This window comes from Epinephelus fuscoguttatus, linkage group LG20, assembly GCF_011397635.1.
Source record: "Epinephelus fuscoguttatus linkage group LG20, E.fuscoguttatus.final_Chr_v1".
In the NCBI taxonomy this organism is placed as follows: Eukaryota; Metazoa; Chordata; class Actinopteri; order Perciformes; family Serranidae; genus Epinephelus; species Epinephelus fuscoguttatus.
Window position 1 is genome coordinate 28,405,118 of NC_064771.1, and position 15,238 is coordinate 28,420,355.

At 39.4% G+C, this 15,238-nt stretch overlaps 1 protein-coding gene across 1 annotated transcript; it reads left to right on the forward strand.

The window, feature by feature from the left end:
• The first annotated feature begins 791 nt into the window (after positions 1-791).
• Positions 792-14,665, forward strand: LOC125881115 (5-hydroxytryptamine receptor 3A-like). Its single transcript, XM_049564131.1, has 12 exons — positions 792-840; positions 2,693-2,773; positions 3,021-3,077; positions 3,604-3,755; positions 6,726-6,770; positions 6,931-7,040; positions 9,807-9,976; positions 10,205-10,365; positions 11,862-12,072; positions 12,193-12,372; positions 12,544-12,629; positions 14,395-14,665. Exons 1-12 carry the CDS (start codon positions 801-803, stop codon positions 14,632-14,634), a joined length of 1,533 nt encoding a protein of 510 aa, XP_049420088.1. The 5' UTR covers positions 792-800; the 3' UTR covers positions 14,635-14,665.
• Positions 14,666-15,238: the final 573 nt, after the last annotated feature.

Below are 15,238 nucleotides of genomic sequence, written 5' to 3' on the forward strand. Positions count from 1 at the left end.
TAAAATAAGATAAATAACTGAAGTGACATGAACAGAGTCTTGTTAGATAAAACAGATGGTGACAAAGTTTTCCTTTGGGGACATCATTTACAGTCGAAAAAAGGTAATAAATTACATTATATTACATCATATTACCCAGCATATCCCAACATATTTAAAACCGCAATAATATCATATCATGACCTAAATATCTTTACAATATTGTATTGTGGATCTTCTGGTGATTCCCACTTCTAATGCACTACGACTGTAGCGTCAGCTGATTTGACCACTGAGATGTGAGGAACAGCTGGCTTGCTGCAGTTGTTTTTAAAATGTGCCCTGTTAATGACTTGGTGCCTGTATTGACCCCTGATAAGACAAGAAAAGATAAGAGATGGATAACCAGTTACACCTGAAAATAGTGTTATACTTACTGTAAATAAATGTAAATTGTAGTTTGTTCATTTCTGCATGACACAAGACTCCTTTCAGACACAGCTCCTACACTGAACCACCTAACTTGGAAAACTTAACAGACACAACAATGGAAGCAGGAAACTTGTGGTTTGATGGCAGAATTGATTTGCCCACAGGCGGCTAAGTGTCGAGGGTGTTGGCAGTTCCTGAAAGTTTTGTTGCATTAGGCTTTATTTCCATCATTAGACTAATGAGATTAAAAAAAATGGATGGGATGGATGGACATTAAATTTGCCCAGCCCTCTTCAGTACAAGGCAGTGATTTTATTACTGCATCAAACATTTCCAGAAAACGCAGAGAAGACAGGGACGCTCATTAACTGTGCAGACCTCTCACAGTCATGATGCTTGCAGGTTTCCTCTTTCTGCTCCTCTTCACAGGTAAGCTGGAACAATTCTGTATGATGCATGCAGCTTAGACATTTCTGTTGTTACCCCAATACGATGGAGGTGAATGGAGCTTTGTTATACAGCATAAAATTTTTTAACTAGAAATAATTATACTCCAAGAAATACCTCTTTCCAGTTCCAGAAGCTCACAGTGTGATACAGTGGTGGAAAAAAGTTTTCGGACACCCTTAAAATTTTACACAATCTCAAATATTATCATGAAATATTTGTGGAAAAATCTTTTTTGTGTTTCAAAATGTGTGGCTGCATTAGACAGATACAAACAAATACAAATTATATTTTTTTTTATTGTTTACAAGAAAAACTAACAAAACTAAATTCTTGACAGTTTCAATATGTCAGTTCTCAACATTGTCGGTATCAAAGTCAACAAATAACAGAGAATGTGTTCAAAACTGAACAAAAGGCGTAATCTTGTCCCATTCTTCTTGAATTACTGCTTTTAATTCTTCTAAATTCTTTGGTTTATGCTTTGAAACAGACCTTTTGATAATCCACCACAGATTTTCAATGGGGCTCATGTCTGGGGATTGAGCTGGCCACTCTAAGACCTGGATACTGTGCTCCTGCAGCCAAGTTCTACTGGCCTTGGGTGTGTGGCAAGGGGCATTATCTTGTTGAAACATCCAGTTTTTACCTCGACGGAACAGTGCACGTGCAGAAGGGAGCATGTGGGTTTCGAGAATGGTACAATACTTGGTAGAGTTCAATGTGCCATCACAGACAGTGAGATGACCAACACCAGCAGCACTCATGCATCCCCAAACCATGATACTGCCTCCACCATGCTTGACAGTAGGTACTGTACATGCTGGAGATAATGCTTCGCCTGGCCTTCTGCGTACCCTCACATTAGTAGGAGGAAGATAAAGCTGGAAACCGGACTCATCTGACCACAAAATCTTCTTCCAGTTCCTGGCTGTCCAGTTCTTGTGTGCCTGGGCCCAACGACACCGGGCTAACCTCTGTCTCTCATTGATCAGGGGCTTCTTGATAGCCTTGTAGGACCTTAAGCCATGATCTAAAAGTCGGCCACGTACAGTGCGGGTGGAACACTGGACACCAGTTTGGTTTGACCACTGCTGCTGAAGCTCCTGTGATGTCATTCGGCGGTTTTGCCTGCACATGCGGATCAGGATGCAGTCATTTCTTGCTGAAGAAACCCTTGGACGCCCAGATCTTGGTTTGTCTTCCAAGCTGTTGGTTCGTCTGTATTTCTGCAGAGTGTATCCAACTGCTGAAGGACTGCATCTGCACTTCCTGGCTATCTGGCGGCAGCTGTACCCTTCCTGGCTGAGAATCTTTATCTTCAGGCATGTTTCCTGCGTTAGGTTCCTTGTTTTAGCCATTTTTGTGTCTGAAGAACGTTCAAATGTGCTGGCTTTATGTAGACACGAAGCTTGGCAACAAAAATTGTGTCTTTTAATAAGAAGAACGACCTTCATCACTGGTACCAAAATGACCCAATACTCAAAATTTCTTATGTATTTTTTTGGAACCAATCAATTTTTAGTTTTTAATGGCTTTTTTAGGATTTATTTAGTGTTTTGGCTGTGACTGTACTAAAAGAAATTGCACTTGAAGACCTAAGAGTGATTCTTAATGCAATAATTCACAAATGCATGGGGTGTCCGAAACTTTTTTCCACCACTGTGTGTGAATAATTTAAAAAAAAAACAGGGTGACTGTTGTTGTAAAGACATGTTGCTGTTCATTTTTTCTATCGTCATTTTTTGTCATTAATCATGCTGTGTATGAGGGCAGGAGATGTGTGTTCATGAAAATAATATTAAATCTAATTCTAATAATTCTTTTGTTTTAGAGGGAAGTACCTTCAATTACTCAGAGCACACAGAGCTTGATTATTTTAATCATCAGAAGTCAAACCAGAGCTCTGAGGAGAGTAAGTACAGGAAGTTAGCATTCCAAATATGCACAGTAATTATTAGTATGAATATTATTCCTGTAGACATTATTATGGAATCTCAAAAAACAGTTAAAACCCAGCAGAGCTTACTAAGAAAACATACATATTTAATACATTTTGTTTACGGACTTGTATACTGAGAAAACTTACTCCTAACGGTTTTAACAAAACTGTAAACTGCTGCATTGAATCAGGATAAGACCTGTATACTCTTTTCTGTCAGGTGGAAAGACCTCCATTAACTCATATGATTATTACAACTATTCGGACAACAGCAAAGGTATGTACATGTAAAAAACAATCCAAAAGTGTACAGTAATTGTTTGTGTTAATATTTATTTCTGTAGCCTTAATTATGCAGGTCTTGAAACTTAAGACACTTTTTTGATTTTCTTAAGCAGTTTTTGTGTGTAAAAGTAAACTAAAAGATATGTTACTACAGACAAACAGAAAAAATATTCATACAAATTTGTTGTGAATGTTTGCAGGTTAGCTTGGGCTAATGTTAAATGCATTAGGATGACGTGTGGCAGATAGATCTCAAATAGAGAGCCCTGTGTAAACTTAAATGACTGTAAAAATGCTCACATTTAGAAATCATTAGTGGACTATTCATATAAAGTTCCGCAATCCTGCCAGCACCCAACTCATAATGGCCTTTCAGTGACCGCAAACACCGGATATTACTGAAGACATTTGTGAGCTGGTGTTTTCAGATTTTGATAATAAATTCAGAATAAAGGGGAGCCTGGCCTTTTGAGAATAAAGTCTTTGATTGAGGATGTTCCTTGATGTCTCTGCTGTAGATGATGAGGTTATCTGCAGTTATGAGGATGTTTTGAGACAGCTGAACATGTCAAGAAAGATGGAGCTGTACACCATGGCCCGACCTGTAAGAAATTACAAAACAACCACACTGGTACACCTCCAAATGTCTATCTATGGCATTCTGGATGTGGTAAGTTTCAAATTACGCTTTGAATTTTCCATCAATTTGTTCTTTTTTTTGGTAAACCTTCATTTGAGGATTTTCAATAGTAAAAAAAAAACACTCAGTAAATCATCTTAACAGCTCAGTCACAAATATTTTCACAGTCCGCAGACCGCAGACTTCAACATTACTAGTAAAATGAAATACATACTATACACAGCGATAGAGGGTACACTGTTACACTGTCAGTTTATTACAATTCACTAAGCTTGAGATACTCGAGGACAGGGATCCAAATTCTCACAAATATTTGAATCTCATTCTGATAAGAGAACCTTTCTAAATACAATACCTTCATCAGCTCTCTTATCCATGTATCATATGTTGGTGCGCAGTCTGACTTCCACATAAGTAGAATAATAGAATGTAGTTTCCTTGCCACAACCAAACCAAATGAAACTGCTCCGGTTTCAAACTTGTCTACCAAAGGTAACATACTCATGGCACCTAGGACAGCAACTAGTGGATTACGTTTCCCATTCTTTTCAAAGGCATTAGAGAAACATTCAAATACACTCTTCCTAAATTAACAATTTTCAGCCTGTCCAAAAAGAATGTGTTAATGTCCCGTCTGCCTCTTTACACCTACAACAGAGGGGGGAAACATCAGGGAAAATCTTATGCAGTTTGTCTTTGGAGTAGAAAAGCGATACACTGTTTTAAATTGTATCAGATTGTGTCTAGAGTTAACTGAACATTTCTGCACACTTTCAAGACTCTCCTACCAAATCGCATTGTCCATTTCTTCACCCAACTCACTTTCCCAATTCTGTGCATTTGTGCTGACATCACTATGCCTTCATATAATGTGGTAGGGGATTTATGCTCTCTGCAACTGCTCAAACAACATGGAGTGCCCACCAAGGTATAGAGCCCCTATGTCTTTGATACCCTGAAGAGTCCAGTCTGAGAAAACTTAATCATTTATGCCAGGGACAAACATGATTTTTTTCATATTGGACTACAGTAGTATTTGGTGCTTTATGTTCATTCATTCATTTTCTGTAACCACCTATCCTCTGACACATAGAGACAGACAACCATTAACACTCACATTCACACCTACGGAAAATTTAGAGCCACCAATTAACCTGCATGTCTTTGGACTGTGGGAGGAAGACGGAGTAATTTGTAATTTGATTTGCTCTCAGATTTTAAGAGTATACCTAATGGCAAAACTACTATTTTATAGTAGCTTGTTTGTTTTGGTGGGGCTGTTAAGAAGGGCAAGAAGAGAGGTCTTATTACAAGGAGCATGCTCTAGTGATAGCCAAACTGGGTAGCCACTTGAGTCAGCTGCTGGGCCCTTTTTTCACCATGATATGATGTTTTTAGTGAGCCACCCAGTAGTAAACTTTAAAGTTTGGCAGGCCTATAGATGATGTTTTTCTTCTTAATGATGATGACTATTTCTGCCTCTCGTGCCAAAAAAAATTAACATCAAACACTCAGTTTCCAGAATTCTGGGCCATTTTCTGTATCAATTCATGGTCTGTAAGTCATCTACTACCTATATGTTTTTCTTAGGGGGACAAATGTACATGTTCTAAATATTCAGATATTCAAAAGGATGTGTCCCATGCACCCCGCCCAAAATCTGCACCTGTGCTTACATCTTACATGTATTAACCAAAGAGTTCTTTGCTTCTTCAAAGTGCTACATGAAGTCTAATATCTGAGAACTTGTATTTTGACTGAAAGCAACCACAAGGAAATTTTTCTGTCTTTTGTGAACTCATTTTGTGTTGATTTTGGCAGCCCCTTCCATAGGAAAGGAAAATTCAAAATAAGAGCTCTTCTTTGTCCAGCATTTTTCTCCTAAACATAACTGAGCTCAGTATTACATCAAAATGAGATGTCAACCATTTTTTAATACTTCATTAACTCAGCTCCTGTGAAACAGGCTTCCTCTTGTCTCAGCCCGATCCTGAGCTATTTAAAGGCTATTTTCTCTCTCACACTTCTCGGCACATGAGATAACAGTAAGATCCAAATGAAAACTTGATTGGCTTATAACTGAGCCTGCATAATTTCAGAATTTTGTCTCAGTGATCAAATTCAAGTCTCAACTCTGTGTTTTATCTGTTCCAAGAGTTGAGAAACCTCTGAGAAGCACAGCAAAAGAACTCCTGCTGATTTATTCCTTTTCTCCTCATTTCTTCTTAATCACGATTTAGGAGAAACAGATCAGAATTTAGTAATCTCCAAGTAAGGTGCTGATTTATTTTGTGCCCATGAGCACCACCACCTCGTGTTGTTTTGGAAGTGAGTGAACGAAAATCACAACTTATTTTTAAAACTGTTTTTATTGTTTTAATGCAGCTGTTTGTAGGATGAATTTGTGACGATGGTGAAACAAAGTTTACTTCTTTTCACCATCACCACCAGCCACCAACCACCGGCCACCAACAACGTACCAGCAATGTATTTCATAAATAATATCTACATTTACATACCTGTTCAGGAGCTAAAAAAGCAGATTCTGGATGAGTTTTGAATCCATTCAAATCCTGCAGTTCTCTCCATCTTTTGAATGTCCGACAAAGGTTGATTCATGTTTTCACCAGCGCTCTGTCGCTATCCCTTTAATTTTTTTTTTCCCAGTCAGTATCAGAAATAACCACAAAATAAAATGTAAAAAAATGTAAACATAGGCTCTTCCAGTCTGCATGCCGGAAATCGTTTTGTCTGATTTGAAAGCCATTAAGAAAAACTATAAAAAAGAGACCTCTGAGTCCTCTTACTCGTGGTCTTACGTAGATCATATAGCAGAATCAGTATTGAACTGAAATCGTTTCATGGTTTAAAAAGACCTTGTAGCCACTTTAAAACCAGAGAGTACTTGTTTTTGACAGTTTCCCTGTGTGTAAAGTCAATATGTTGTACGTAACTGTGCTACTAGAAAGATTTTCACAGATATTATTTCTTTGCCTACAGAGAGAGAAAGACCAGGCTTTCGTTCCTTACGTTTGGATTTATATGGTGAGTATTTTTTTCTTCTTTTTTTAAATCATTCTCACCTGTTCCTCATTAGTAGAAAATTAAATTGTTTCCTTAAATTTGCATCTTTCAGTTATTTCTATCTATTTCCCTGCTTCTTACTCACGTCCTGATCTTTTTACTCCCTTGTTTTCCTGTGTAGGGCTGGGGAAATGATCGGCTTGGTTGGCATCCATCTAACTTTTGTGGACTCGAACAAGTAGTAGTACCTACTGAAGTATTGTGGAGGCCAGATCTAACTATTGAAGAGATGTAAGTTGGAACGTATATGCATGTTTTCACATTCACAAATTCACATACACTCACAACAGTAGAGCATCATGTTAGAGTGGCAGGAAGCAAGAAAGACACACATTGGGAATATGACAAGTTTATGGACCAGACCAGTAGGAGGCTGGAAGCTGCTCCCAGACACCATTTGTTTAGCATATCTGCAGTGCCCAAATGTGTATTTTTAGTCACTACACTTACAGTGCAATAAATGTTTTAGCCAGGCAAGCGGCATGGCTCTATGGATGGCAACGGCACATGGGAGAAATTTGCCTAGAGGGCAGTTTTATTTCAGGCCAAACCCCATTTTTTTTTCCTAACCGTAACCAAGAAATTGCTTTCTGGCAGAAAGCCCCAAGCTTGTCCCGGCAGCATGGTAATGTCAGTCTGCCAGTTGGTCAGTCCACTACTTTGGTCCAGACTGAAATATCTCAAAAACTTTTTGATGGGTTACCATAAAATTTGATTCATATCTTCATGGTCCCTAGAGGATTAATCCTACTGACTTTGGTGATCCCCTGACTCTTCCTGTGGCACCACTATGAGGTTGTCTTTGAGGTTTTAAGTGTAATGTCTTGACAACTGTTGCATGGATTGAACTGTTTGTGACATTCATGTTTCCCTCAGGATGAATTATAATCACTTTGCTCATCTCATGACTTTTCATCAAGCTCCTTCACGAGGTCAACTTTTTCATTTGTCCAATACTTTGGATTTTGACCAAATACCTGCAATACTAAGGATGTACCTATCAGGAGAGAAGTTGGTCCTTGGGGGGCACTGACCCACGGAGAAGGTCATTGCCAATATCCAAGTATTCCAAAGGCACCTTAGAGAGGTTGGGCCCCGACAGGTCACTTGGTCCCAGTCAGCTCCCTTCCTTAAATACATACATACATGCAAACTAGACAGAAGCATATCCACCTTATTCCAAGTCCCCATGATACCTTGTGTGAATTATGGGCGTGACTTCTAGCGCTGAACCAGAACCAGCGTTTTCCAATGGTACTGGTACGCTATTCCTCTTTTCTAGAGCGAAACAAAATTGTGCCCACCTCCAGTCTCCTATCCCAATACAGTTACAGAAACAGATCATTGTGTTGGTTAAACAGATAAGGATACAGATAATGACGTCTTTGTACACCTAGACGGTCTGCCTGTGGCAGGTGTGTGGCACAGGTTGTTGCTCTTCTGATAGTGGTTGGAGGTATGGGGGTAGCCTAATCATGTGCTGCACATGATCCTGTTTAAAGCTGGAGAGGTAGAGAATGTCATCCACACAGACAAAAACACAAGTGTTAAGTGGGTCTCTGAAGATGTCATTAGCCAGAGGGCATAACAAGGTACTTATAGTGTCCACAAGGTGTGTTGAGGGATGTCTTCCATTCATCGCCCTCTCTGATACAAAACAAGTGAAAAGTGTTTCAATGGTCGTTTGGAAAAGATGATAGCCCAGAAGTTCAAACACAGGAGATGAGTGGAAGAATGACTGTGATGTGTTTGAGGCCTTGATAATCGATACAGGGCCAGACTTTATACTTCTTCTCCACAAAGAATAAGCCTACTCTAACGGAGGGATAAGGAGGGTCAAATGATGCTGGCAGCCGCCACCTCATTGATTTATTTCTCCATAGCCTAGATTTTGGAGGCAGATATTGTGAAAAGTCAGCCTTTGGGGGGAGTTGACTGAGAAGAGAGGGAGAAGGTCATTGCCATAGTCGTACAGACAATGGGGAGGCAGTGAGGAGGCCAGAGCCTAGTTTAACACCTCCTTGATCTCCAGGTATTCCTGAGGCACTTTAGAGAGGTAGGGGGACTCAGAGAGGACAGAATTATTAAGAGTAATATGTAGAGCAGATCTAAGAGAAACAGAATGGCAATGACTGCTCCACTGTAGACTTGCCATTGTAACTCAGTCAGCATGTGGTGTAAACCAGGGGTAATAAAAGTAACAGGTAGATTAGGAGCATTATTAAAATGAGAAACAGGACTTGGTGATTATCTTACATGCCCAGATGGATGTGAACTATTCGAAGAGTTATTAAGCAGAGGAGTGGACCATCAAGTACACCGTCATTTATTAGGTGGGCAATCCCCAGGAGTCTTAGTTGATGAATACTTACACATTGTGGGATTGTTGAGAAGGGCACAGAGTTTAGGATGAAAGGGTATTTCTGGATCAATGGTACGGCCTATCAGAGCTTTTTGGATGACTGGTGAGCCTCCCCTTTTACTGGGCAGAATGAGTACTCAAGTTTTTGTCTTCGTCTTCAAGTCAAAACACAGCTCTTCTTCTGACAGCTAAGCTTCCAGCTTTTCAAACAACAAAGCATTTCAGCTGTCAGAAATCATGCATGTTCTGCAGGAAGTACATTTTCCAGAGGTTTGTATTTAACATGTACTGGTATTTACTGTGTAATTTAATCCCAAGTCCTTTCCGAAATATAAATTTGTCAACCTCTTATTCCCCTGTACTATAACTTCTCCTTCTCCAGCAGTTGCAGTAATTCATTAACACGAGAACATGCAGAAATGTGTCATACCATGTGGATAGTGTTTACTATATTGAAAGACACAGTGGTAGATTAGAGGGAAAATAAAGAGTTTACGATTAAAATAGTTACTTGCATCATGCTGTGGATTATGCTGACCCATGTTTTATGGTTTAACACTCAGTATGCTTTTTGATATTTAGTGTGAAGCATAATAAAGTAAATTGCCATCATGTGTGTGTTTGTTTTCATACAGGACAGAGAAAGACAAGGCCCCGCCAACTCCTTTTCTCACCTTAAGATGGGATGGTCGTGTGGAATATAGGAATGACCAGGTGCTGGTCAGCACGTGCAGGATGCAAGTTTACAAATTTCCTTTCGACATTCAGAGCTGCAACCTCTCTTTCAAGTCTGTCGTATACTCCGGTGAGCCCGTACCCTGCTTTGTTTAAAAGTTTCTAGAGCAAGAGCAAAAGTTTCTCGACATTCACCTAAAATATGTATAGTTTGTGTTGGAATAAATATGAGTGCTGTAACACTCACATATTACTCATATCATGCAGTTTATTGTCATATGAACACACACCAGCACATACACTCCGTTGTTGTCCTGATAAGAAATCTCAAAGTTTTTCTTTTTATTTTCCACCTCAGATAAAGAACTAAAGTTTGAAGCCATCCTTGATGCTTCAAAAATCACAGACTGGTCTCGTGAAGTAATGCGGACTCAGTATGAGTGGCTGTTCATCAGCATGACTGTCAAAGAGAAAACTGTCAACAATTTTAGCTACAACCAAAGCATGATCGTTTACACTGTAAGTATTAAGTAGATTTTACTGCTAACGTTTATTTCTTCCAGCAAAAAGACGTTCTATCCTTCCACTTGCTACGTTTACGTAAACCTGCGAACTATACTCAGACCACCTCCCGAGGAGGTCTGAGTGATGTTGTCACATTAGTACTTGATGTTTTGTTATGTAGTATATCAATTATAGCCGCTGTAAGTAAATAATTTGAGGGGTTCCTCAACAACTGCAGATGTAAGGTGTGTTATGTTGTTGTTGTTGTTGTTGTTGTTGTTGTTGTAATCTGGGTACCTAATAAGCCCTGTTTCCACCAAACACTTTCAGTATGGTACCTTTGGAACCAACAGTAACCCTTCAGACATGGTACCTAGACCCTAGTGTTTCCACTGCAAGCAGTACTCTTAAATGTGGGCGGGGTTGTTGTCACTCACTGCTCTGTCCAGCACTCACTGTATTTCCTCATTACCGGTGACACAGATGGAAGTCTGCACCTCGTTTATCGTCCACAGAACGAGGCTGCACGCCAACATTTTCAGAACAAAATAAAACAGGCTGCAGTGAGAGTCTCTCTCCATGGGATATTTAAAAATAGCAGGTTTGTGCATTTAGTCCTTCTCAGGCAAGCTCAGGGGTTTAGTGTTGCTGGAGCCCACAGGAACAACGCTCTGCAGCTCTGCAACACTTTTTTTTTTTCTCTGAGTGGGGATTAGAATAAATACAGTTCACATAATCCTTCAACCTAAATATATATAAACACTTGGAACGATTTTTTTCTCCATTAAAGTTTTTTTGGGGAGTTTTTCCTTATCCGCTGTGAGGGTCCAAAGGACAGAGGGATGTCGTATGCTGTAAAGCCCTCTGAGGCAAATTGTGATTTGTGATATTGGGCTTTATAAATAAAATTGGTTGATTGATTGATTGATTGATTGATTGATTGATTGATTGATTGATTGATTGATTAATTGGTTGATTGATTGATTGATGGCCAAAGTTGTCACAGTGAAATTTAAGGTGGGTTGATTGATTCACGTCATCACCTCATGCATTGAGTCACATTACAAGCTAGTGTTCCACCTTAAAAGTCGCCAGCAGTTGGCCCAGTGAATTAAGTTAAGCAAAGCATCCTTTCATTTTATAGTTATAGTTTACTAATAAAACTCTCCACAGTATGAACAGTGGTTACATGAGCCTCAAAACCAGCCTCAACTCAGCCCTGAGCAGAGTGATCGTCCTCTACTGACCAATCAACAGACTGCAGTGTTCACAGCTCCACCTTTTAGTACCAGATCTGTGTGCTAGGTACCCCAACAGAGGTGGAACGAAAAATGGGGACGGTACAGAACGGTTCCACTGGTACCATCCACAAATTTTCACAGTGGAAACAGAAAAAATCATACCGAACTGAACTGATCCATACTGTTCTGTGGAAACAGGGCTTATGTTTCCTTTGACAAAAGTCTATGAATTAGAAGATCAACCAACTGACTCTTAAAACACATTCATAGATCAAGATGAGGAGGCGGTCTGTCCTCTACATTGCCAACTTCTTGCTACCCATCCTGTTCTTCTTCTGTCTGGACTTGGCCTCCTTCCTGATCTCAGACAATGGAGGCGAGAAGCTCAGCTTCAAGGTCACTGTGCTGCTTGCTGTCACTGTGATGCAGCTTATTCTCAATGAAATTCTGCCTGCCTCTTCAGACAGGATTCCACTTATAGGTAAAGAAGCTCAGAGTCTTACCTTTATTAGACTGTTCTTCATATGAGCAGGAACAGCACAAATACTGAATCAATGTGTCATTGTTTGTCCACATTAATGATATGGCTTTCTTCCGTCAGCGGTCTACTGTATTGGGATGTTTGGATTGATGCTGCTGAGCCTCCTGGAGACAATTTTAGTGATGTATCTGATGGAGAAAGACTCTACATCCCAAGACAACAAGGCAAATAATGTCCAAAGCCTGAGTGAGGACTGTGGAGGTAAATGGAGCAAAGACGACATACACAGCTGTGATGGAGGTGAGATTATAATTTTACAAACCTCTGGATCTTAACTCAACCTACCATTGTTATTCAGTTTTCTATTGCTCTGATTATATTTTACTGATTTTATTACAGACACATTTGCAACTTATAATACATAATTTTGAATACGCTACAACTTTCTCTGTGTCGATCATATCCTTTCAGAGGTGAAGAAATGGAATCACTGTGCCTGTGTCTGTGATGTACCTGCTGATGAACCTCCATCTGAACTGCTGTCTGTGGCCAAAGAGGTTAGACTCAGGTTGCACTTTAAAGGTTGAAGGAATACTTCACCAACAAAATGACCATGTGTATATCAATCACACAACCGATGTTACGTTGAACTTGTAGAGAGCTTGCATGCCCCCGCAGTGAACGAAAAATCCAGAAGCAGAGAAAATTGGCCCATGAATTGAAAAATAATTGCCATAAAAGGGGGCCACGTTAAACAACAGCAAAATTATATCAAAACATCAGTTTACAGACTCTCAAACAATTCTTGCAGCATAATAAATGGCCTAGTACACACACAGATACTTTTTATTTATTCTAGAATAAATAAATAAAGCAAGTCCATACAAGCACTGTCGTAAAAAAAATTGTCCAAATAATAAGAATATTATAAAATATAATAATATATAATAAAATACACAATATAATATGTGTTTTACTAGTCATCATTGAAACGTTCAACTATTGCTGCTGTCATATTCATATATATTTCATATATTGATGATGAAACAGTGCCTACTCATCTGTCCCTGCAGATAAAAAGATATAAATCCCATGTAGGACCTTTTCTGTGACTACAAAATGCATTAATACATCTCTATATAACAGGCTACACGTGTTAAAAAACAGAAATGTTTGTAAATAAGGACTAAAACTTAATAAACTGGGCATTTCTTACATTAGAAGACAATCTTTTGTTGTTTTTCAGCCAATTTTTTTTAGCCTATTTCACTGCAGAGCCTGATAGGTCACAATAATATTATGTATTTTCAGTCCCTCTACAGCCTGTACTGAAACATATTTCTGTATCATGATGTGGTTTAATGTTATTTATGGCCGACACAATTTAAGTAACGTTTTAATAGACCTAACTATCAATAACTATTTTACACATTCATAAGCTGTTTTGTTTTTTCGGCAGTTGAAAAACCCACAACGTCACGACCGTATTGCCATGAATTGTGTTATTAAATCAGTGAAGTCTGCTGAAGTCTGCACCCCAGGCAGACTCTCTGGAAGTCTGCAGAAAGCCCACTTAAGGCCCCTTGTGGACTGGATGAATTGTAGTATTGAGCAACTCTCAGCAATCCACAAACTTCCCGGAAACATGCTGGCAAAGTCCACGAGTCTGCAAGTTCAGTGAAGTGTGGACATTTGGATTCAGCCTCAGTCTCAGTTATCCAGTCATGTGCGCAGTACTTATCAAACACCTGGCTTTTAGCTAAAATCTTAATATTTTAAAAAAAAACATTGGTATACGAAAATACCATACTACTCTGCTTGTTCGTTTCATCGAGGAGAGTTCGAACATACTCATTTGCCCAGGCATGCTTTTAGTCTGTGCATGAGACCATTTATACGGAAATGTTTTAAATATTTAGTTTGTAATGAAAATGCATGTGTTGGAAGTACTGCGAATATGACTGGATAAATGAGATTTGGACAACACTGCATGAGTTGGCCATTGTTAAACTCATTCCCATTTGACTTCAGTGAATCAAGAATTTTCTGTGGTTTTGGATTCTTCGTCCATCGTGGAGGCATGTGGGAAAAATAAAGTTTCCCGCATGCCTCCCATTCAGTGTAACACAGGATGAGTAATTGATATACAAATGGTCATTTGAGAGGTGAGGTGTTACTTTAAAGGTTTACATTTTAAAACAAAACCAACAAACACTTTTATTTTCAAGACAATGGACATAGAAATGTAGCAGCATGCAGTTTTACATAGTCCACAGTCTTGTTAATCTTGTTAATTGCCAGTCCATTAAATTACTTATGCAGGGAAGCAGCAGCCATCTCAAGGAGGAAGGCCAGGACTTGGAGAACATCTCAGATGAGCTGAGGGAGATGGTGAAAACACTGATTCAGCTCCTCGACAGCAGGAAGCAAGAAAACAAGCCCGGCTACTGGACCAGAGTGACTAAAACAATCAACAAAGTCTTCTTCATTTTCTATGCCACAGCTTCCAGTCTGTTTTTAATTGTTATCTTTTCAATGTGGAACACTGCAGCAGATGAGTAGAGGTAATGTTTACAAACACGATTAAGGCCCTGATCACACCTACAAAACACACAGCACACAGCACTGCCATTTTTTTGTTTAAAATTGGATGCCACTGGTAAAAAAAAAAAAAACGCCTGCTGTGCCTTTTCATTGTTGCCAGGCAACCACCCCATCACATCATTACACTAACCTTCCTGAATAATCAGTCTACCGTTTTTTGATTGTTTGTTTTTCACAGTGATTAGTGTCTAGTTCCTAAAATGTTGAGGCTGAGGGTACTTGCTGTAGCTCTGGTTGAGGGATCATGGGGAGTACCACCAGTTGGTCCAGGAGCTTCTCCTCCATGATGGATGTTTCCAGGCATATTTTAGGATGACTCAGGGGCAGTTTGACAACCTGCTGTCTATCGTTGGGCTGTATAGCTCTGGGTATCCAGTAACTGTTGTCACCAGTTTCTCCTCCATTGTTTACCAACTGTAAACTTGTCATGACCACCACAGGAGGTCTGCCTCTCAAATCATGCGATTGGACAATGGGACAAAAGATGACGAAAAAATAAATGTCATGATGCGCTTTTCCACTTTGAGTGGAAGTTTTTTCACCTCAAGAAGTTCAGAGTGCC

Bases quoted from the DNA above. Each gene is read 5' to 3' on its own strand.
- LOC125881115 (XM_049564131.1), top strand. From the start codon at position 801: ATGATGCTTGCAGGTTTCCTCTTTCTGCTCCTCTTCACAG. The intron at 2,774-3,020 runs GTAAGTACAGGA...CTTTTCTGTCAG, and splicing joins AAACCAGAGCTCTGAGGAGA to GTGGAAAGACCTCCATTAAC. The intron at 3,756-6,725 runs GTAAGTTTCAAA...CTTTGCCTACAG, and splicing joins TCTATGGCATTCTGGATGTG to AGAGAGAAAGACCAGGCTTT.